Genomic DNA, 22,320 nt, shown 5'->3' with positions numbered 1-22,320 from the left:
CTTTCGCTCTTATGGCTCTGCGTAAGCAGTCCACACTGGGCAAACGCTGGGCAAAGCTATTGGAAAATCGCAGACCTACAAGCTCATAGCGTGGCACCGAGTGCCGCGCTACGAGCTTATAGGTCTGCTATTTTTGAATTTTTTTTAAAATTTGGCGCAAATCTTTGAATATATCTTTCAGAGCCAACGTTTTTAACTCAAATCTTTGCTTCTGGGGGGTGTCCCTGGAACAACATATTTTCAGATGGGGGTCGGCGGCCAATTCCATATATTTTTGAGGGTCCTTGACATGAAAATGTTTGAGAACGACTGACATAGAAACAGAGGTTTTTCAGAAAACTGTCATTTTGTAGAATCTGTTGTCAGGTCATGTAGTTTTAATTCAGCATAAATTGAGAAAGAAGTTGAGTGGCCTTTGAAACTCCCACTTTCCCCCCACACCTAATAATTTATCCCAGACAACCGCGAGGGGAGCAACAGCGAGGAGACGCCGCTGTTCCAGATGGTGGGAGACGGCGACTCCACCGCCGACCTCCTGGACCTGCCGCTGGTCTTCCTGTTCAGCCGCGAGGGCGCCGTGCTCACGGCGGCCCTGGAGGAGCACAGCAATGTGGACGTGCTTCTGCTGCCCAAGGAGAGGCAGCTGGGACACGGTGAGTAGAGGGCCTAGGCAGTGGCGTGCACAGATAGACACTAGGGGGTGCTAGAGCACCCCCCTAGGCAATGCACCCTTTTTGTGTACACTGTACAGTATGTAGGACCATGGTGAAATTTTCAACATTTCAACTCAAATCTTTGCTTCTGGGGGAGGGTCCTTGGAACAACATATTTTCAGATGGGAGGGCGGAGGCATATTACATATAACTTTTGTGGTCCTTGACATGAAATATTGAGCAACACTGATACAGAAACATAAGGTTTTTCAGAAAACTGTCAGAATTTTGAAGACATTTTTTAAATTTCGACATCAGGCCTAAATGGGTTTATATATATATATACATGCATACTGATTTTACATTGTCTTTGTTCCCCTATTTGCCGTCCAGAGAAGCCTGTTGGAATGAACATTAAGTTCCGTTTGGCCGAGGAAGGGGAACTCGACGAGGGCTTGTTGGCTAGAGGACCCACTCTGGAGTTTGTCCTGGAGAACGGAGAGGTGCGGCTTGAGGAGAAGGGAGAGGAGGTGCTGCTTGAGAAGGAGGAGGAGGAGAAGGGAGAGGAGGTGCTGCTTGAGAAGGGAGAGGTGCGGCTTGAGGAGAAGGGAGAGGAGGTGCTGCTTGAGAAGGGAGAGGTGCGGCTTGAGGAGAAGGGAGAGGAGAAGGGAGAGGAGGTGCTGCTTGAGAAGGGAGAGGTGCGGCTTGAGGAGGAAGAGGAGAAGGGAGAGGAGGTGCTGCTTGTGGAGGAGGAGGAGGAGAAGGGAGAGGTGCGGCTTGAGGAGGAGGAGGAACTCGGTGGAAAGGAGCGGGCGGGAGAACGGCACTGCACAGCGGTGTCGGACGACGGCAGCACTGAGCCGTGCTCGGAACAAGCGGGGCAGACTTCCCCTTCGGACTCTTCCGAAACCCTCGACATCAACAACAGTGGACCACCAGATACAGATGTTTGACGATCCCAAGAGCATCCAAAAAATCCTGTGACCCCCCCTCCCGTACTGACAAGTTCTTCCTAAGAACTGATCTGTGGTCAGTATCCCAAAAAAAAAACAGCAACGTGCCTCATAGCCATCACTGCCATGATGAGACTGAGCCATGACTGCCAACTAACCTGCACGCCAATGGCTAGTAATGGAGTGTGGGGTAACCGTAGCACTAGCCACTCTCTCAACCAACTCTGTAATTGAGAAACCTTCGAGATGGCCGTGTAGTTGGTATAGGCTGGCAGTGATATTCAAACTCTTCTTTGTGGTATAGGTCTCTCTTGGATTTCCTTTTTTTTGTTTTTTTAATCTGATGAGACTAATCTGGGTAGAAGGGATAGGTACAAAATAAATAGAATGAAGTGTAGGTTGAGGTGATCGATGAGATATGAAAGTGTTGTCTAAAAAACCCAACCTGTAGAAGTTGCAAGTGTAGGCACATCATTTAAAAAAATATATGTGCCGATTATGATATTTTTGAGAGAATTCAAAGTTCTCTCTTGATGAACACATACAAATACTGCAGTTTAATGTTTAATACATTATTGCACTTTTTGACTGTTGAAGCTATAGAAATGAATGGGCAGACGTGATCACAGATCACAGTGGTCTGTCTCTCGGTTTAGCAATGTCTGAGCTAGTTGGAAAATGGAGGAAATCATCACAAAGTTATGGTAATGAGGGATTTGCTATAACCTATAGTCTCTCGAGACTAGCCTGAGCGAACGCGCTAGGTTTTCTGGTCTAGAGCAGGCGGGTCGCAGCAAGAGATTTGCGCACGCCCTGATTGGATCTCACCGATCTGTCAGTCACCCCCGTCCCGTCCCCTAGTGCAGCCCATAGAGTATTAAAAGGATAGAGACTGATCTGGCACGAAGCTCCGCTCCACCAAATTTTGGTGGTCAAATGCGGAAGTGCAACCGAGCGCTCAATGTTAAAGCCCAGCTGCACGGGGTTTCCCAGTCATGAATCCACGGGTCCGCTTGTAGTCCCTCCTCTTACCACTAGGGCCCAGTGCTTCAACGTTGGAGCGTCTCACTGGCCCCTTGGTGCAGCCGCTACGTCACATCATTTGGAGCGACGCCCACCCGGAAGGGTCGACTCCCACTTCTAGACCTCCCGTCAAATTCAAGGAACAGAGGGTGCTGTTTTTCCTTTTATTTTTTTGACGACGGGTTCTCAGATTGACTGTAGCCTATAATAAGTAACCAATAACTGCTTTGGTTAAAATCTATAACTTCCTCAGTAATGTAATGTTTTTAAATGAAGGGTATAATGAGGCCAATAATGAAAACCAGTTGTATTTGTTTTGTACTGGTTGGCTACTTCAGGGAATTTCAAGAGTGAAAGTGACGTGTGTGTGTGTGTGTGTGTGTGTGTGTGTGTGTGTGTGTGTGTGTGTGTGTGTGTGTGTGTGTGTGTGTGTGTGTGTGTGTGTGTGTGTGTGTGTGTGTGTGTGTGTGTGTGTGTGTGTGTGTGTGTGTGTGTGTGTGTGTGTGTCTACATGTACAGTATGTCTGATTACTGTAACAGTTGCCCTACTTACACCACCACAACACATCACTGCTGTCGGATGAAAACTCGAATCCACTTTTCAGCATATTTACATCCAGTATGCCTGATTAAAAGTGTGTGGGCATCAAATGGGTGGGCCTTGGGTCTTCAAATGTGTGGGCCTTGGGTCTTCAAATGTGTGGGCCTTGGGTCTTCAGATGGGTGGGCCTTGGGTCTTCAGATGGGTGGGTCTTCAAATGGGTGGGCCTTGGGTCTTCAAATGGTGGGCCTTGGGTCTTCAAATGGGTGGGCCTTGGGTTTTCAAATGGTGGGCCTTGGGTCTTCAAATGGGTGGGCACACTGGCTGCATAACCACCGATGTCATCACATAATAATCAATATTGGTCTGTGTCGGCCAAAGTGATATATCGGGCGTGCTCTCGTTTCTGCCCACCAGGTGGCACTGGATGCATCGTGACAGGTTCCGAGCGGCCTTTTTAAGCCTAATTCATACTTTGTTGCACTTTCAACGATAAATGTGACGCATCGCAGCACGTTTATTAATGAGCGACAGTGACAAAGCATAAATAATGGTTTAGGTTGATATTTTGGTTCGGGTTGGTCTCCAGTCCCAGAATGCTTTGCACTTTGGAACACGGGCACTTTCCCTCTATGTCATGGCTTGGTCTTAACAAGGATGGCTCCACAGCCTGTCTGCCTGTGTCTGTTCATGTATGTGCATCAATGCACATAATTATTGTCATAAATAGGCAGTGATGTAAATAGGTTTTCAATGTAATGGGTCCCGGGACCCCAGGGGTGGTCTTTTTAGATGTGTCCCAGCAGGGACATTTTATGAGTCCCACTTCAACGACGTTAAAGTACAGTACTGAGTACAGTATTGCATCCCAGGACCATCGAAGGGTGACATGATTGCGTCCTTTCTCAATTTAGTGAGTCTTTAAGGATGCAGCCAGGATGCAGAATATTTGCATCACTGAATAGGTTTTTGTTTGTTTGTTAATTGCAGAGTATTAATTAATTACGAATGTTATTTGCATCGGATCACCATGAGATGTTTTTGTTTTTTTCCTTTTTATTAGCCCTAGTCAAATTGATCAATATTAAAATGCTCAAATGTTGATTCCAAAATACAGTAGAATCCAATACGAGTCATGTATATATTCTTTTTAGAAATGAGATTGGTACCAAGACTACTACAGGGTTTTCCCGTGCAATTCAATCTGCCAAAGCTCTGACCTGTACTGGACCATCTTTCTCTTTTCACAAACTCAGATAACTCAGATAACATGGGGCATTATGTCTAACTTTTTATATGCGGTATCATTCATTTTTATAATTTCCTTTTGATCTCACAAACGTTTTAATTGTTTTTGCATGGACCTTTTTTGTGGTATATATATATATATATATATATAAATGAGGGATATAATGATTCAAACTACATTGAGCTGGTGTTTCTGTATAAATGGGTTGTTGTGGTGCCAGAGGATGATGATGATGATGATTTTTCGTGCAGTGGACCCTTTGTTAGATGCTGCTCAAGTTCATGTATTGTCATAATCACTTAAAACCGGAGTCCCTCAGGGCTCTGTGCTGGTGTGTTTTCAGTTTTCCGTTATTCCCGGGGAGAGCTTTTGTTGTAAAAAACGGCCGATCGCGTCACGTAGTGAGCTTGAAGATCGGCTAATTTCAGCGAAACTTTCCACGCGATTACGGATGCTGGGGGTGTAAAGGCCTATTCATAGTCTGGATTTCCGGTGGTGAGGTGACCACCGCTCTGGTGGTGAGCTGACCACCGGAGCTGAAATAACGTTGAGCGGTGGTGAGTAAAAACAGAGAGAAGGGCTGGAGCCGTGGCGGTGGTTTGCTCTTCACCGCGGCTCGTGACGTCATGTTGTAGTTCGGTGGTCACCTAACCACCGAAAATCCAGACTATGTATGAGCCTTAAGTGGTTAATCTGACATGACGGTCTTTATACAAGGCGTTGTCAACCTGTATACCTCAAGAGTGTACATGGCCTTTAAAGACCATTACTTAACTATTTTACTCAGAGGAAAGGGCCAGGCGCTATAGAAGAAGAAATACATTTTTAGGTGTTTTTGTTTATTTATTATCATTATCTGCCATTTGGGAAGGTTAAGCCTAATATATGCTTTGTCACACAATGGTGTTGCTCGCCATAAATAACTGATTTACAAGCGGGAAAAATATGTCGCCATGTGAAAAGGGCATAGATTAGCCTTTGCTATTAACGAGAAGGCGAAGCTCAAAAAAGTGCCAAAGGGATGAATTACATTGATGATCCTGTATTGTTTTTATTCGTTTCGCCTTTTTCTGTACTCTGAGAAGTATTTATTTATGACTGTGAGCTAAGGCAATCTCATCAATAAATTTACACTTAATTTACCCTTCCTTGTCTGTTACTGTTTTAGTCACAGATAACTGCATATAGCCCTGCTTACTCCTATAATGGGTTAATAGCATGTAGCCTACATTTGAATTCATCAAAATTAGGTGTGCACAATTATGACCGATATCCGATCTCCGATTATTTGCAGGGTCATATCTGCCGATACCGATTCTGATATTATACAGAGGACCACAATGGAAACAAGCCTAGGCTCCTAGCCTAGGGGCTTGTCCCAAAGCCTGTTAATAAAGTAATCAATCAATAAATAGCCTATATACTAGCCCATTTTTGCTGGTGAAAACCGATTAAATAATCTGTATTATTTTGAGACCGTTCCGATACCGATATGGCCTATTCCGATTATGCTACAGATTAATCGTGCATCCCTAATCAAAATGTATTTGAATTGGTCATAAAAATAGGCACCTGTCTTTTATCCCATTCTACTCATTACAATTTTAGTAGTAGTAGCCTACCTATTATTGCGTCATGACGCTTGTTTAAAACCCATTTTGGGCGGGAACCCCTTTTGGTGTTAGTATTATGTTATGCTTTAGCTATTGAAAAATAGCAGATCTACAAGCTCATAGCGCGCCACCGAGTGGCGCGCTACGAGCTTGTAGGTCTGCCATTTTTGAAAAATCGAAGAACGACTGACATAGAAACATAGCTTTTTCAGAAAACTGTCAGGATGTAGAAGACATTTTTAGAATCTGATCTCAGGTCAGATTGGGTTAAGTAGACCTACCTCCTCTCCCTTGTTTGCTAGTTTCAGAACCATAGGGTAGTTTTCCCCCAGCGCCTTAAAATGTCACATTATTATTCAAATATTTTTCATTGAATGTGACATGACGGCGACCGCATAATCATATTAAATAAATACAATTATTAATTTAAGTCGAATAAAAATTATAGTAACGGCCTTTTCCTCTGCAGTGGAAAGCCTGGTGACACGAATAATTGCCATTAATAATAATAGCTTATACCTACAAATAATTTTGATAGAGAATACTTCATTCAGACTGAGATACATACACTAAGCTTGAACTGACAGGATTTGATTAATCAGTACAGCACATGCAGTACGAGTAGTACAGTATACAGCTGGCTCAGTACAGTAAAGTACAAGTAGTACAGTTGTCAGTAAGTAGTACAGTAGCCTACAGTACAAGTAGTAGACTATGACTGAGTAGTACAGTATAGGCCTACAGGACAGTAGCCTACGAGTTTTACAAGTAATATACATTACAGAGTAGTACAGACTGTACTGTACAGTATGAGTAATACAGTAGGCTACTGTACAGTACAGTACAGTTAGTAACTATCACAATAAAAAGTAGGTGCACCGCTCAGTTCACACGGGTGTGATCTTTTATTTTTCACATTGTTTAGAGACACTGAGACAGGTGCTCTCTATCTAATATGTTTACCTACCTGGTAGGCTATCCTAGATAGTAGATAGGCTACTTTGTTGTAGGACGTAATTGTTTTGCTTTCATGCACTCTACTGAATCTATTCTATATGTCTTTCTTTGTGCATTTTGTAAAGCACCGTTGACGAGATCGAGCTTAAATTAAGCCTAGGGCTACCTAACAATTATATTCAAGGCGAAAAATTACCACTGGCCTGCCCTATATCTTTCTAATCTTTGCTAGAGCTGCTGATTTCCACCGTCCCACCCCCTTGTCAGAGCAGCTCCACGCACTGTGGAGGATTAGTGCGCGCAGAGCGGAGTGACTCTGGGTACGTGGTGGTGTATCGGCGGTCTGTGTTTCTTTCAACTGTCGACATTTAATAATAGCTACCGGTAAAACCGTATAAAAACCTTTCCATTGGCGCGGATCGAAGACAGAAACAAGTGATGGGGGAATGACAACCAACCCTCCCTGGATGGTCCACGCTTTTGGTTCTCTGCCACACACACACACACACACACACACCCACCCCAAGGATGATGCTGCTCTCCGGTCCCGTACGGAACGAACGGCAACACCGGGCCTCGGTGCTGCTCTCCGGGCTGCTGATGTTTGTCTTCGCCACAGTCTGTGCAAGCCTTCCAGGTAAAAGAAAATAAATAACAAAACAATAATAAATGCAATTATAACTTAAGTCCATTTTGAAACGGCGGATTATTTGATGTGAAGGAGAAACGGTGACAATTTAAAGTTCCTAATTAAACACGTACGCGTTTCTATGTGTGTTTTCATGTAACAGTGGGACGTCCCGTAAGCTGCGGAATGCTTAATACCTTCAGTAACAGAGTAGCCTAGTTTATATCGAATATATAATAGAGTAAATAAAAAAAAACAAAGGTCTTTTAAATATTAAGGTTAGAGTTACAACTCTAAGGATGTTCGAACATCCTTCTTCAAAATATCTTGCATTTAGTATGATAATTGAATAGACCTTATAATGTATGTCGCCCAAAGCAAATAACAAAATAAATAGAATCAACAAATTCCACTCTTAATCCTTATTGCTATTGATGTTAAGTCTGTGTGTGTGTGTGTGTGTGTGTGTGTGTGTGTGTGTGTGTGTGTGTGTGACTAGTATATATACGTATTGTTGATGTCACTTAGAGATAATGTATGGTTTACCACCTCAGAAAACCTTTTTTTAGCCTAATCTCTATCGCTGAGAACACTAACAGCTGGGGTCTTATCTCATCATCACATGAGGCACATCTGCACACACACACACACACACACACACACACACACGCACACACAGTCACACGCACACACACAGAAACAGAAACATCATGTTACAAAAACACGCCAAGTATTCAGCCACAATGTATTTATTTTGTGAAAAAATACGATTTCCCCCACTTCTTTATACCTGTAAATATGATGCCACAAGACGATTCTGTTTCTTAAAATCAGAATCAGATTCAGAATCATCAATTCATAAATACACATATTATTATTTTGGGGGGCGTCCCCAAATTATTAAGTTTTCTTCTTTTTGTTTTGCAACTGAATGGCTGGTTTACATAGTAGGCCTACACATAATACATGTATAAACTTTCCATAATGATTATATCTGGTTGCAGTATTTATTTATGATGTATTCTCTCTATTATTAAGCCTATTGTTGTTTGTGGTGGGGAGGGGGCGGGGGCGGGGCAGGGGTCGCGATCGAGACATGGTCAAAGCATTTTCGGGGTTCCCCAGCGCCAAAAGCGTTGAGAACCCCTGCAGTAAGCTATATTAAATATGGAAGATAGGTAATATCTGGGCACTTCAGCAGAGACTAGCCTGTACCCAAATACATATATATGTGTATATTGGAGGCTGGAGCACTCGACTGGTGACTCAGAGTCAAGCAGGGTGTTTGACACCTGTTTGACAAACAGGGTCAAACCGGGTGTTTGACACCTGTTTAACAAACGTGGTGTTTGACACCTGTTTGACTGGGAGGGAGACCAAAGTCGAAGCGTTTGATTTGGGTATATATAGTCTGTCCTGAAGTGCCCAGATATGATGTTCTCTGATGCAAGTTGTCCCTGTTGAGCACCAACAACGAGCCCTTCTACCATATGCTGGCTGAAGTGTGCTGGACGTCTTCTCTTTTTACCAGGATAATAATTATTTCCATACCATAATAAATGCAATCACGTCTACACTACACCTATATCCTACAACAGTGGTTCATAAACGTTTTCATGTCAAGGACACCCCCCAAAATTGACACTCATTAGCCTGCGGACCCCCATTAGAAAATATACGCCAGGACCCCCCATAAGAGAAGATTTTTTTACGGCTCTGATTCTCAACCAGTTTAATTTCAAGGACGCCCAAGTTTGACCTGAATTAGGCTATATACGGTCCCCCATTTAATGGCATTTATATCTCTGCAGCTAGGGACCCCAATGTATATTGTAAAATCAAAGTTAAATTTAACTCTGAGAGTGTACAAACTGTACAAACATGTGTACACTCTCTGAGTTACAGACCCCATAAGGGTCCATTTGGTTCCTAATTATCATTTAGCTGGGGACCCCCTGGAACTCTCTCAAGGACCCCTATAGGAGTCCCCGGATCCCACTTTGGGAACCACTGCACTTGAGTGTGAAATGAACTCTGAGAGTGCACTATATTTATACAGCTCCGTGTAGTCGTGTAGATATTATACAGCTCCGTGTAGTCGTGTAGATATTATACAGCTCCGTGTAGTCGTGTAGATATTATACAGCTCCGTGTAGTCGTGTAGATATTATACAGCTCCGTGTAGTCGTGTAGATATTATACAGCTCCGTGTAGTCGTGTAGATATTATACAGCTCCGTGTAGTCGTGTAGATATTATACAGCTCCGTGTAGTCGTGTAGATATTATACAGCTCCGTGTAGTCGTGTAGATATTATACAGCTCCGTGTAGTCGTGTAGATATTATACAGCTCCGTGTAGTCGTGTAGATATTATACAGCTCCGTGTAGTCGTGTAGATATTATACAGCTCTGTGTAGTCGTGTAGATACTAGATAAGGGCTATAGGGAGTAGAGTTTATCTGTGAGTCCAGTAAAGCCTGCGGATAAAAGCAGCTTTGGGTAGGTTAAGTGGACAATGGTTGTGTGTACCTAAGGGGAGGGCAATGCTATAACCCACCTTAGTAGGTGGTTAATTATGTTCAAATAGAGCAAAACTATACATAGCACAAGCTTTAAACTCCCACATTGTTTGAGTGCATGTATACAAATCTGTTCTAGCTAGAAAACAAAATGTATATCGTGTCACAAATATAATGTAATTTCCTCTTAAAATGTAGTGCTGTCTTTACCACACGTAATGATATTTTGTATGACTTTTCTCCTTATTTATTTTGTAAGTGAGGTATAGAATGATGCTATATGGCATGTTTAACCCATTTAGACCTGAGGACGATTCTACAAATGCCTTCTAAATCATGACCTGAAAACCCATGTTTCTATGTCAAACATTTTCATCTCAAAGACCCCCAAAAATATATGTAATTCTAACAAAAAGACAGATAACTAGAAAAAGTGCCCCTCGGGGCACAGGTCTCCACCAGGGCAGGTCGGGTTGTGGCCTCCTGGTGGCGCTATAATAGGCCAAAATTGTCTTGTTCTTTGTGTTATGTCAAATGTGTGTACGTATATGTGTTCTGCATACTTGGCTGCTGTGTCGCAAGACAAATTTCAGTGTGAACTGACAATAAAGTACTATATCTATATCAATGTGAAAAGGGTGCCATTTCTTCATACGCCTTTGATGGCAATTGGATGATTTGAGGCATTTTGTTCCAAAAATGTGTTTTGCAAAAATCAACCTGTTGGTGGCGCTATAACAGGCCAATGTGAAAAGGGTGGGATATATTCCTCAGCCTAGTAAGAAAATGTGTGAAAGATTTCACGTAAATTGCATGCTGCGTTCATGATTTGAGGCTTTTGTTCAAAACGGGGCAATCTTGCAAACTGTGAAAGACAATTATAGCCAATTAGGATGGAATATGAAATATCGGACAGATCCGACTTGAGCACATGACCATAGAGATACTGCGTAAAGATTTTTGGACAGAATCTGGAGGAGTAATATCAAAAAAATTGTTTTACAAAAGTCGGCCTCCTGGTGGCGCTATAAAAGGCAGATGCTGAAAATGCAGGTCAAAGGTTTGTCCTTGGCCTCTAGGGAGTGTGCATGCACCGTTTCACGCAGATCGGTGCAGTTTTAGGTAAAAAATGTGAAAAGCTGCCTCATGGTGGCGCTATAACAGGCCGTTGTGTGTGCAAAGTTTGGCATCGACCGGGTTAACGGTGCCGGAGATTAGCTGTACACAGACGGACGGAAGGACGGACGGACACACACACACACACGGACGGAGTGCAAAACATACTCTCTCCCCATGCCTTCGGCCTGGTGGAGACAAATATCATGGTTTTGTATTTAAGACTATTTCTGCTATAATTCAGGATTAGTCCAAAACATAATTATAATGTTAATATTTCATATTGAGTTGACGTACAGCACCTGTGACCTCACTACTTTTTACTAGTACTGTAAATGTAACTTATTTGTCTCACATATGTTGAGCTTCACAGCAGAGAGAAACAACACGTCTTTATTTCATCTGCCTGTTTGTTAGCTTCCTTATTGTTCTCATACAACCTGTTCCTTGATGTGCGGCAGGTTTGTCACAAAGCCCTGCATGATCACTATTCAGAATGCACAGTCGGTCCACCTCTGGGCTATTTAATGTGTGTTACACGTGGTTTACTCTTTAACCGCGAGGCATTGTTGGCCCAAAGGCCTGACTGACTTCCCAGTAGCAGTTAAGGCTAATTTATTCTTCATCACACGACAAGCCAGACATGTGACGCCTTTTTCCACGTTGGTCGAGTGAAGTAGTTTGTGTGCGTGCGTGCGTGCGTGCGTGCATAACAGTACCGTAGTTACCAATTCAATTATGCAGATTTCCTCTCACCAGTGAACCAGTGTTAGTAGACAGAGTGAAAAACATAAAGATTTTAATTTAAAACAATAACAACAAACTAATGTTCATACACACACACAGTATAAAATGCTCAATGGTCATTTACTGTAAATCTGAGATTGCATTCTTGTTTTAGAACTCATTAAACCTTTGTTCTGTTCTGTTCCGGCATCCTGCTCTGCATGGAGCTGATGATGACAACGTAATTATCCTCTGCGTAAATTCGGTTATAATAATAAGCATCTCTCTGTCAGACAACATGAATTAATCGCAGCGGGGAAGACAATAATTAGGCCTATTATACAGTTGCGGGTAATAATAATCAGGAGGATGGGGAGATCAGACTGCCACGACAACATTGATTAAAGAGACAGACAGACAGACAGACAGACCGACAGACAGACAGACAGACAGACAGACAGACAGACAGACAGACAGACAGACAGACAGACAGACAGACAGACAGACAGACGGTGACAAGGATATAGGATTAAAATCAGTTGTGTTGTGTGACGTCGTTGGGGTTTCATGAAACTTTATAAGTAGAGAGACATTCTTTTTCCGTCCTGATTATTCACTTCCTTGTTGTCACTTTATCTCTCCATCAAAGCCACTCAGCTAACAGTTTGTTTCCTGCTTTATGATTAGAAGGCGTGTGTGCGTCTGTGTGTGTACTGTAGGTGTGTGCGTGCGTGCGTGAGTGTGTGTGTGTGTGTGTGTGTGTGTGTGTGTGTGTGTGTGCACGTGCATGCGTGTTTGTGTGTGTGTGTGTCACTCATACCCCATTTTCATCTAAGCATGTCGGAAAAACAAAAATATCTGCCTTGAACCAGTTTTTTTGTGAGAAATTGAAAGACATGGTGCACGTCACACAGTAGGACACGTACAAAATATGCCTGATGAGATAGTTTCCAGGTATTTTTTTTTCCACTAGGGCTTGGGGTCAGGGTTTTTCATGGCTGTATTCTGAGAAAGGTGACAGCTTGTTATGATAAGGTGTGCTTTTTCCACTATGTTGTCGAGGATTGTGATTAGTGTACGTGGTTAAAGTTGTGGTGTAGTGGTCAGAACACTATACATTCTTCAGTAGGGCTCCAATGATTTTCTTGCTTTTACGATTAATCGAATAATCGAGAAGCACGTCAGCGAATCGACGAAATCTTTAAAAAATAACTATTGACTTAAAATCCATTAGTCTGATTAAGCAGTCAGTAAGCACTAAACCCTTTATTGTTCAATGGTGTCATGCAAAAAATTATGTTTTTATCTGAGCTGTCGCTCTCATGCAGATTAATAATAGTAAGACATTTTAAAAAGAAAACCACTACTATGTTTAATTTAAAATGCCAAGCTTATATCACTCTGAGCAGCTGTCGAATACAATCTTACAGGACCAATCCACAAGAATCTTTCAAAGCCTTTAAAAACACAGGCTAGTTTCATTATATTTATATGTAATTATTACATTAACTACTGTCAGCAGTGTGGCAGTGGCTCACAGCCTCAGCCTGGTGACCTCAAAAGTCTCATATATCCCCTGAGCCATAGGCAACTGCTTTGGCTTAGTGCTTAAGATGTTGGCCTTCCGTGCAGGGGACCTGGTTTCGATTCCCGGGTGATACACTAACATACAAAAAAAACTCTTGAACAGCTCTCAAAGCATTTGATGAATGTGATTCTCGATTCTTTCAACTTACTAACTGAAGGCTAACATACAAAAGGTTGCTTCAGAACAGTACAAAGAGACAGTAGTTTCTGAGTGATGGTGTAGTAGGGGCTGATGATCAGACAGACTCTCAGCACAGAGAATTCATGTTCAAATCCCAGTCTCCTTAAAGTCTAATGCTAGAGTTATTCAGCTTTATTAACTGAAGGCTATTCTAGCAGTGGCTCACAGCCTCAGCCTGATGACCTCAAAACTCTAATATCTCCCCTGAGTCATAGGCAATTGCCTGTGACTTGTCTTAGTGGTTAGGATTTTCACGTGGGAGACCAGGGTTCGATTCCCAGCTGTTACACTAACATGCAAAAGAAGACCTCAACAGCGCTAAGAAACATCTGATTAATATGACCCTGTGTTATTTTAACTTTACTAACTGAAGGGTAACAAACAAAAGATCACTTCAAAATTACCAGGACACTTTGGTTGAGCGGGTCTGACTGATGGCGCAGTGGACTAATGATCAGTCTTGCATTACAGACATTCCATGTTCAAGTCCCATTCCTCCATCAGCTCAATTTGAACTTTTCAAGGCTCGAATGAAAAAATAAAAACTCAAAAGCACCAGGAGACATCTGCTGAATGCCCAAAGGTGCCTTGGCTCAATGGTGTGGTGTGCTTGATCGGTTGCCTCTGCTACAGACAGTTGGCAGGTTCAAGTCCCATGTCATCAAGGTGCTGGAGGACCATCGGGAGACGGTGCTCTCTCCCCCTGTTTCCTGAGATGTAACGGTTGGGGCTTATGTCTGAAAGAACCCTGTCCAGCTAAACTTTTACCATGAAAATGTCCAATTTAACATACTCTTACCACCTCTCAGTGTGCCCTTTTCCAACTGGCCTGGAAGCCAGACATAAAAGAGGGACTTTCCCACCAAGTTTTGGGCCACCAATCAGGGCCCAGTATGCAAATACACAGACTATTCTGTCAGATGATGGGCCAAAACCATGAATGTATAGTATGTAGTTTATAGTTTATAGTATGTCGTTTTTTTCATCATTTTCACATTTGTTTTTTAAATCGTTGCGAAAACCATGAACTATAGTTCATGGTTTTTGCGACGATTAAAAAAAAAGATGAAAATGATTAAACAAATATACTACAGTGTGTAGTTTTTTCATCGTCAAAAGTCAAGAAAAATTACATTGCCATTGTCGACGATTATAATCGGAGCCCAGAATGCAAAATACACAGACTATTCTGTCAGATGATGGGCCAAAATGCATTGCTATTTTATTTTTAAACGTTTGACCTAATGCTTATCTGTAAAATTTTAGGTGGACAGGGTTCTTTCAGACATAAGCCCCAACGGTTACTTATCAGGAAACAGGGGGAGAGAGAGCACCGTCTCCCGATGGTCCGCTCCAGCACCTTGATGACATGGGACTTGAACCTGCCAACTGTCTGTAGCAGAGGGAACCGAATCAACCAATATCAAGCACACCATGCCATTGAGCCAAGGCACCTTAGGGCATGCAGCAGATGTCTCCTGGTGCTTTTGAGTTTTTATTTTGTATTCGAGCCTTGAAAAGTTCAAAGTACTAGAGCATTGTGCTATATAGCAGCAATGGGACTTGAACATGGAATGTCCGTACAGAGAGACTGATCATTAGACCATTGCACCATCAGTCAGACACCCTCAGCCAAAGTCTCCTGGTAATTGTGTTTGTTGGCCTTCAGTTAGTAAAGTTGAAACACTCCAGCATTAAACTATAGGCGAACAGGGATTTGAACATGTAGAGCTGTATTAACTGAAGCCTATTGTAGCAGAGGCTCACAGCCCCAGCCTGATGACCTCTCATATCTCCCCTGCGCCATAGGCAACTGCTTTGGTTTAGTGGTTAGGATGTTGGCCTTCCGTGCGGGGGACCTGGGTTTGATTCCCGGCTGTTACACTAACATGCAAAAGGAGACCTCAACAGCGCTAAGAAACATCTGATTAATATGATTCTGTGTTATCTTCACTTTACTAACTGAAGCCTAACACACAAAAGATCACTTCAAAAGTACCAGGAGACTTTGGCTGAGAGCTTCTGACTGATGGCGCAGTGGTCTAATGATGAGTCTTTCAGTACAGGCTTTCTGTGTTCAAGTCTCATTCAATGCTGCAGTAACGTGAACTTTTCAAGGCTTGAATTAGAGTCGAATAAAAAAATAAAAACTCAAAAGCACCAGGAGACGTCTGCTGAATGCCCAAAGGTGCCTTGGCTCAATGGTGTGGTGCGCTTGATCGGTTGCCTCTGCTACAGACAGTTGTCAGGTTCAAGTCCCATGTCATCAAGGTGCTGGAGGACCATCGGGAGACGGTGCTCTCTCCCCCTGTTTCCTGAGATGTAACGGTTGGGGCTTATGTCTGAAAGAACCCTGTCCAGCTAAACTTTTACCATGAAAATGTCCAATTTAACATACTCTTACCAGCTCTCAGTGTGCCCTTTTCCAACTGGCCTGGAAGCCAGACATAAAAGAGGGACTTTCCCACCATGTTTTGGGCCACCAATCAGGGCCCAGTATGCAAATACACAGACTATTCTGTCAGATGATGGGCCAAAACCATGAACTATAGTATGTCGTTTTTTCATCATTTTCATATTTGTTTTTTAAATCGTTGCGAAAACCATGAACTATAGTTCATGGTTTTTGCGACGATTACAAAAAAAGATGAAAATGATTAAACAAAAATACTATAGTGTGTAGTTTTTTCATCGTCAAAAGTCAAGAAAAATGACATTGCCATTGTCGACGATTATAATCGGGGCCCAGTATGCAAATACACTGACTATTCTGTCAGATGAAATACACAGACTATTCTGTCAGATGATGGGCCAAAATGCATTGCTATTTTATTTTTTAAACGTTTGACATAATTCTTATCTGTAAAATGTTAGGTGGACAGGGTTCTTTCAGACATAAGCCCCAACGGTTACTTATCAGGAAACAGGGGGAGAGAGCACCGTCTCCCGATGGTCCGTTCCAGCACCTTGATGACATGGGACTTGAACCTGCCAACTGTCTGTAGCAGAGGGAACCGAATCAACCAATATCAAGCACACCATGCCATTGAGCCAAGGCACCTTAGGGCATTCAGCAGATGTCTCCTGGTGCTTTTGAGTTTTTATTTTGTATTCGAGCCTTGAAAAGTTCAAAGTACTAGAGCATTGTGCTATATAGCAGCAATGGGACTTGAACATGGAATGTCCGTACAGAGAGACTGATCATTAGACCATTGCACCATCAGTCAGACACCCTCAGCCAAAGTCTCCTGGTAATTGTGTGTGTTGGCCTTCAGTTAGTAAAGTTGAAACACTCCAGCATTAAACTATAGACGAACAGGGATTTGAACATGTAGAGCTGTATTAACTGAAGCCTATTGTAGCAGGGGCTCACAGCCCCAGCCTGATGACCTCTCATATCTCCCCTGCGCCATAGGCAACTGCTTTGGTTTAGTGGTTAGGATCTTGGCCTTCCGTGCGGGGGACCTGGGTTTGATTCCCGGCTGTTACACTAACATGCAAAAGAAGACCTCAACAGTGCTAAGAAACATCTGATTAATATGACCCTGTGTTATTTTAACTTTACTAACTGAAGGGTAACAAACAAAAGATCACTTCAAAATTACCAGGAGACTTTGGTTGAGAGTGTCTGACTGATGGCGCAGTGGACTAATGATCAGTCTTTCAGTGCAGACATTCCATGTTCAAGTCCCATTCCTCCATCAGCTCAATTTGAACTTTTCAAGGCTCGAATGAAAAAAGAAAAACTCAAAAGCACCAGGAGACATCTGCTGAATGCTCAATGGTGTGGTGCGCTTGATCGGTTGCCTCTGCTACAGACAGTTGGTAGGTTCAAGTCCCATGTCATCAAGGTGCACGGAGGACCATCGGGAGGGACCCTCTCTCCCCCTGTTTCCTGAGAAGTAACAGTTGGGGCTTATGTCTGAAAGAACCCTGTCCAGCTAAATGTTTTATTCAAGCCTTGAAAAGTTCAAATTACTGCAGCATTGAGCTGTAGGAGGAATGGGACTTGAACATGGAATGTCTGTACTGAAAGTCTGATCATTAGTCCACTGCGCCATCAGTCAGACACTCTCAGCCAAAGTCTACTGGTAATTGTGTGTGTTGGCCTTCAGTTAGTAAAGTTGAAACTATTAACTGAAGGCGGTGGCTGTGGCTCACAGCCTCAGCCTGATGACCTCAAAAGTCTCATATCTCCCCTGAGCCATAGGCCACTGCTTTGGCTTAGTGCTTAAGATGTTGGCCTTCTGTTGTTTTCTTTAAGTTTTTTTCTTTTTAAGTTTTTTCTTTTAAGTTAAGTTTTTTTTTAAGTTTGTGTGTGTGTGTGTGTGTGATACAGCTGCGCCCTCTGGTGGCGGGCCGGTGGTGTTACAGCGTGACACACAGACAGACAGACAGTTTAGGCCAGCTTCTATAGTTAGTGCTCACTGCGTTCGCAACAATTCACACTGCTTTTATGTTTTGAAGTTGTTGGAAATCGGTCTTGAAAGTAAAGAACTGAGTGGGATTTGAACCCACAACCTCCAGATCATGTAGACACACACCCAGCCACTTGCTACATGTGATTACACAGTCTTCCTTTACCTTTGAGTAACAACATTGATACAAAAAATAAAATAACAGGAAATGAAATGAAATGATTACTATATTTACCCAGGGTATCTGGGCTAAGCTCAAGAACTTGTTTCCAGCCAGGCCCTGCTTATAGAACATTTCATCATAGTGGTTCAATGCCTTGTTCAAGGGCACTTCAGCGGTGGTAATTTTAACGTGTCGGACCGCTGATTCGAACTGGCGACCTTCCGGTATCAAGACCGCTCTGCAATCCGTTCGGCCACCGCTGCCACAAAGGAGATTTGTCCATCGTTTGTTGTGCTGTTGTTTAGACGTTTGAATGTTTATGAACCACAAAGGAAACAAGCCTCTGGCTCTTTTGTCATTATGTGGCTATTTGTACACAGCAAGCCCAGTGGCTCACTGGCGAAGATCCTGCCTGTGAATCAGGAGGCCACAGGTCAAGTCAAATGGCTTGAACAGAAAATTGCTGAAAAAATGTATCCTAGACAGTACAATCAACCTAATTTGATCTACAAAGATAATCGTTAGTAATATATAGTATGTAGTTTTTTTTAATTGTCGAATATCCTGAAAAACGACATACTATAGTATGTCGTCAAAAATCATGAACTAGGCCTACAGTATGTCGTTTTTGAGTGGTACAACCATTCCTTTACGGAGCTATGTGTGTCCGTGGCTGGCTGGCTGGCTGTGTCCGCTGGGTCTGTCCGAGCACGAAAATTGCGATTGGTTGGTTTTCACAACCAATCGCGCACACACACACACACACACACACACACACACACGACTACACAGAGTACATGTAAAGGTCCTTTGATAAGGTAACAATTCTGCAAGGTTACTGCCTCTTGTATTATGGTATTTCATTTTGAAGGACTCTGTAAGCTCTCTTTTCATCAGGTACTGTTTTCTTTATTGGTAATGCTTTTATTTTGAAGCCATGGAAGGAAGTGAATGTTGTGACTTACCTGGTGCAAATTCAGATGGAAGGAAAGGCCAAAAGCAACAATGTTGCTCTGAAATAATGTCCAATAAACGGTTAATTTAGCACCCAGCAGCTGCTGGGTCCCAGCTAGAACAGGAACAAGGTAATGTGTGTGATATGTTTTCATGACTGTTGTTGCAGTTACTTCGGATGTGTTTACATTAGAGAAGGTGTTTGAATCTATTGCTGCCATGTAAACATTGTTTGCAGTAAAGGTTTGAACGAATGGCAATAAAGTGATTTTCATATTGGAATTGGAAAATTGGACTGTATTGGAATATTGGAATGAATTCACATGGATGGTAGCTAAGCTATGAGGCGTAATTTTGTTAAAGGATAAAGATAGGATAAAGGAAAACAACTTTTATGTTCAAACTAAGGGCAGAGATTAACGGGACCAATAGTTGATTGATTGATTGATTGAAGAATGTATTAACAGTTTGCAGAATTACAGTACATTTCAAGCACAAACTCAATACAAAGGCTGTTAACTGTGAGTGGACGACCCAATTAAGCATTACACTTGTTTCCAATAGGGTCCACCATGTTCAAATCATCAAAACATTTAGAGACGTACAAATAGACACTTCTATAGACAGAACAGGAATTCATCATAAAGGAGGTAAAAAGGGAAAAGAAACATATACAGTGAGGGGAAAAAAGGGGGGGGCGGTGCGGGGGGGATTCAGATTTTACGGGGGCCAGTTTCGAATTGCAGCCATCCGTAGGTGCCCTTTGAGAGCGGTTTTGAAGGAGTCAAGGGATTCGCATGTCTTAATGACAGTTGGTAGGGCGTTCCACATTTTGGTGGCATAGTAGCGAAAATAATTTAGTCCCTTGTTTGTGCCGAATCTGGGTTGTACATGGTTCGTTGCACTCCCTCTGGTGTTGTGGGTGTGGACTTCGTTAACATTAAGGAAGTATCTAGACAGGTACATGGGTATCTTGGTGGTGTATCGAATCTTGTGGACCAGACCCATTGCAAGATGCTGTACTCTGTCGTCGACCCTAAGCCATTCCAGCCTGTCGAAGTGGGCAGGGGTGAGGTGGGTTCGGGGGGCTAGGTCAAGTAGGAGCCTGACCAGTTTGTTTTGGGAAGTCTGGAGCCTGGTTTTAAGGGCCTTTGAGGTGCTGTGGTACCAGGAGGTGCATGCATAGTCAAAGAAACCCTGTACAAGGGCTCCTGTTAAGGTCTTCAAGGTGTTTTTGTTGACCAGTGAGGAGATCCTGTAGAGGAATCTTGTTCTATGGTTGACTTTTTTGATTACGTTGGTGGCCATTTTATCACCGGAAAGATTAGCCTCCAGGATGGAACCTAGGTAGGTAATTTCATCTTTACGTGTGATAACATTGTCACCCACTCTAACCAAGAAGCCATTTGCCTTGCTGAGATTACTAATAGAGCCAAAGAGAATGGATTCAGTTTTTCCCAGGTGTAAAGATAGTTTGTTATCAGCGAGCCAGGTGCAGATTCTACCGAGTTCAGAGCTGAGGGCATTTTCAACCTGCAGTTTGTCCCTGTCCGAGACCAGCAGTGCTGAGTCATCTGCGAACAGGAACAAGTTGCAGTCACAAGCTGAAGTCATGTCGTTTACATATATTAGGAACAGTAGAGGCCCTAGTATGCTTCCTTGTGGAACGCCACAGCTCACTGGGAGGGGGGGGGGACAGTGTTCCGTTCACTTCCACCATCTGTTCTCTCCCCTCCAGGTAGGATTGCATCCAGCTCACTGATGTGCTATCGAAACCAATTGCTTTTATTGTTGTTGTTATAGTTTATTGATTTCCTACCTAATAGTTTTCAGATAAATCGACTGAGGCGAATTCAAATCTGAGGTGTTATTATTTTATTATTATCATCATGATTCATGCAGAAGAGCATGCATGCATCTGCATGCATCATGTTTGCAGGACGACGGGAACCCCTTTTGGTGTTTTAAGGATGTTATACTTTAGCTATTGAAAAATACCAGATCTACAAGCTCATATAGCATAAATAAAAAACGTCTGGAAACATCAGTATGCTTCATACAGTACATATTGTACAGTACATACTTGGTCAGGTTTACTCAGCCAAAACAGCGTCCCTAGAGAGTCCCGCCACTTGTTTTGGAGTGTTTAATTGGCATACTTTGCTTCCTGTCTGCTTATCGCAGGGGGAAGCTCACACAATGGAACATGGGCATCCCATGTCCTGCCCCCGTCTCTGTCTTGCACACACACACACACACACACACACACACACACACACACACACACACACACACACATGCTCAGATTGGGTGATATTTGTTACGCCTCAGTTTAGATCCAGCCATACTGTACAGTACACTGTAGTGTACAGTATATTATGGATCAGGATCTTTAGCATTTTAAAGGGTGCCAACTACCTGTGTTAGAACATGTGGTTCCAGGCTACTACTCTTTAGCCACCAAAGAACTCGCCGCTAAGAACATAAGTGGGACGTCGGCATCGGATTTGATGGACAAGCAGTGTGTGTGTGTGTGTGCGTGCGTGGGTGTGTATGTGAGGCTGCAATAACTTCCAGCACACTCGTATTATGATCAAAGTATTGCAGCAGTGCTAATGAATCCATCAGACAGACATCTAAATGAAGAGTAGATATAAATGGGATCAGTGTGATTATTATTATAATTTTTTTTGGGCAGTTATAGAGAGTAGAGTGGGGTGGGTACATGCAATACATGGAATCAAACTGGAGACTAGTTGAATTTCTTTGATCTGTTTGAATCCCGGCTCCTCCTGTCTACATGTCGAAGTGTCCTTGGGCAAGACACTGAACCCCAAATTGCTCCTGATGTGGTTGGTACCTTACATGCGGCTTCCGCCGCAATCGGTGTATGAATGTGTGTGTGAATGGGTGAATGTACAGACAATCCGGTCCCTTTTTCTGTTCAAGTTCTTGACCGCCGACTTCTCAGGAAATGACTCAAAGGACGGTCATATAGGTCATTCGAGTTCATTTTTCTCAACTAGTGGAGAGAATTTT

General features: G+C 42.8%; 2 protein-coding genes and 1 long non-coding RNA gene across 6 annotated transcripts in view; all 3 read left to right on the top strand.

The window, feature by feature from the left end:
- The window catches only part of LOC306939791 (ER degradation-enhancing alpha-mannosidase-like protein 3), a 28,651-nt gene extending 25,365 nt beyond the window's left edge, over positions 1 to 3,286 (top strand). For both annotated transcript variants that reach the window (XM_079524494.1, XM_079524493.1), the window contains exons 19-21: positions 459 to 653; positions 1,047 to 1,183; positions 1,331 to 3,286. In XM_079524494.1, the coding sequence (XP_079380620.1) occupies positions 459 to 653; positions 1,047 to 1,183; positions 1,331 to 1,606 (608 nt within the window). In that variant the 3' untranslated portion in view covers positions 1,607 to 3,286. The remainder of the gene's footprint in view (positions 1 to 458; positions 654 to 1,046; positions 1,184 to 1,330) is intronic.
- A 166-nt stretch (positions 3,287 to 3,452) lies between these two features.
- On the top strand, positions 3,453 to 5,561 carry LOC306939177. The gene is made up of 2 exons (XR_013791845.1): positions 3,453 to 4,879; positions 5,098 to 5,561. It is a non-coding gene; the product is annotated as an uncharacterized lncRNA (long non-coding RNA).
- Positions 5,562 to 7,305: 1,744 nt separating this feature from the next.
- The window catches only part of LOC306939800 (neural proliferation differentiation and control protein 1-like), a 33,593-nt gene continuing 18,578 nt past the window's right edge, over positions 7,306 to 22,320 (top strand). For 2 of the 3 annotated variants that reach the window (XM_079524508.1, XM_079524507.1), the window contains exon 1: positions 7,306 to 7,626. In XM_079524508.1, the coding sequence (XP_079380634.1) occupies positions 7,518 to 7,626 (109 nt within the window). In that variant the 5' untranslated portion in view covers positions 7,306 to 7,517. Of the gene's footprint in view, positions 7,627 to 19,274; positions 19,413 to 22,320 lie in introns of those variants that run through there. The other variant, XM_079524509.1, reaches the window with a different exon arrangement.

The sequence above is a fragment of the Electrona antarctica genome (genome assembly GCF_951216825.1).
Source record: "Electrona antarctica genome assembly, chromosome: 16".
Classification (NCBI taxonomy): domain Eukaryota; kingdom Metazoa; phylum Chordata; class Actinopteri; order Myctophiformes; family Myctophidae; genus Electrona; species Electrona antarctica.
This window is presented reverse-complemented; position numbering and strand designations above follow the sequence as displayed.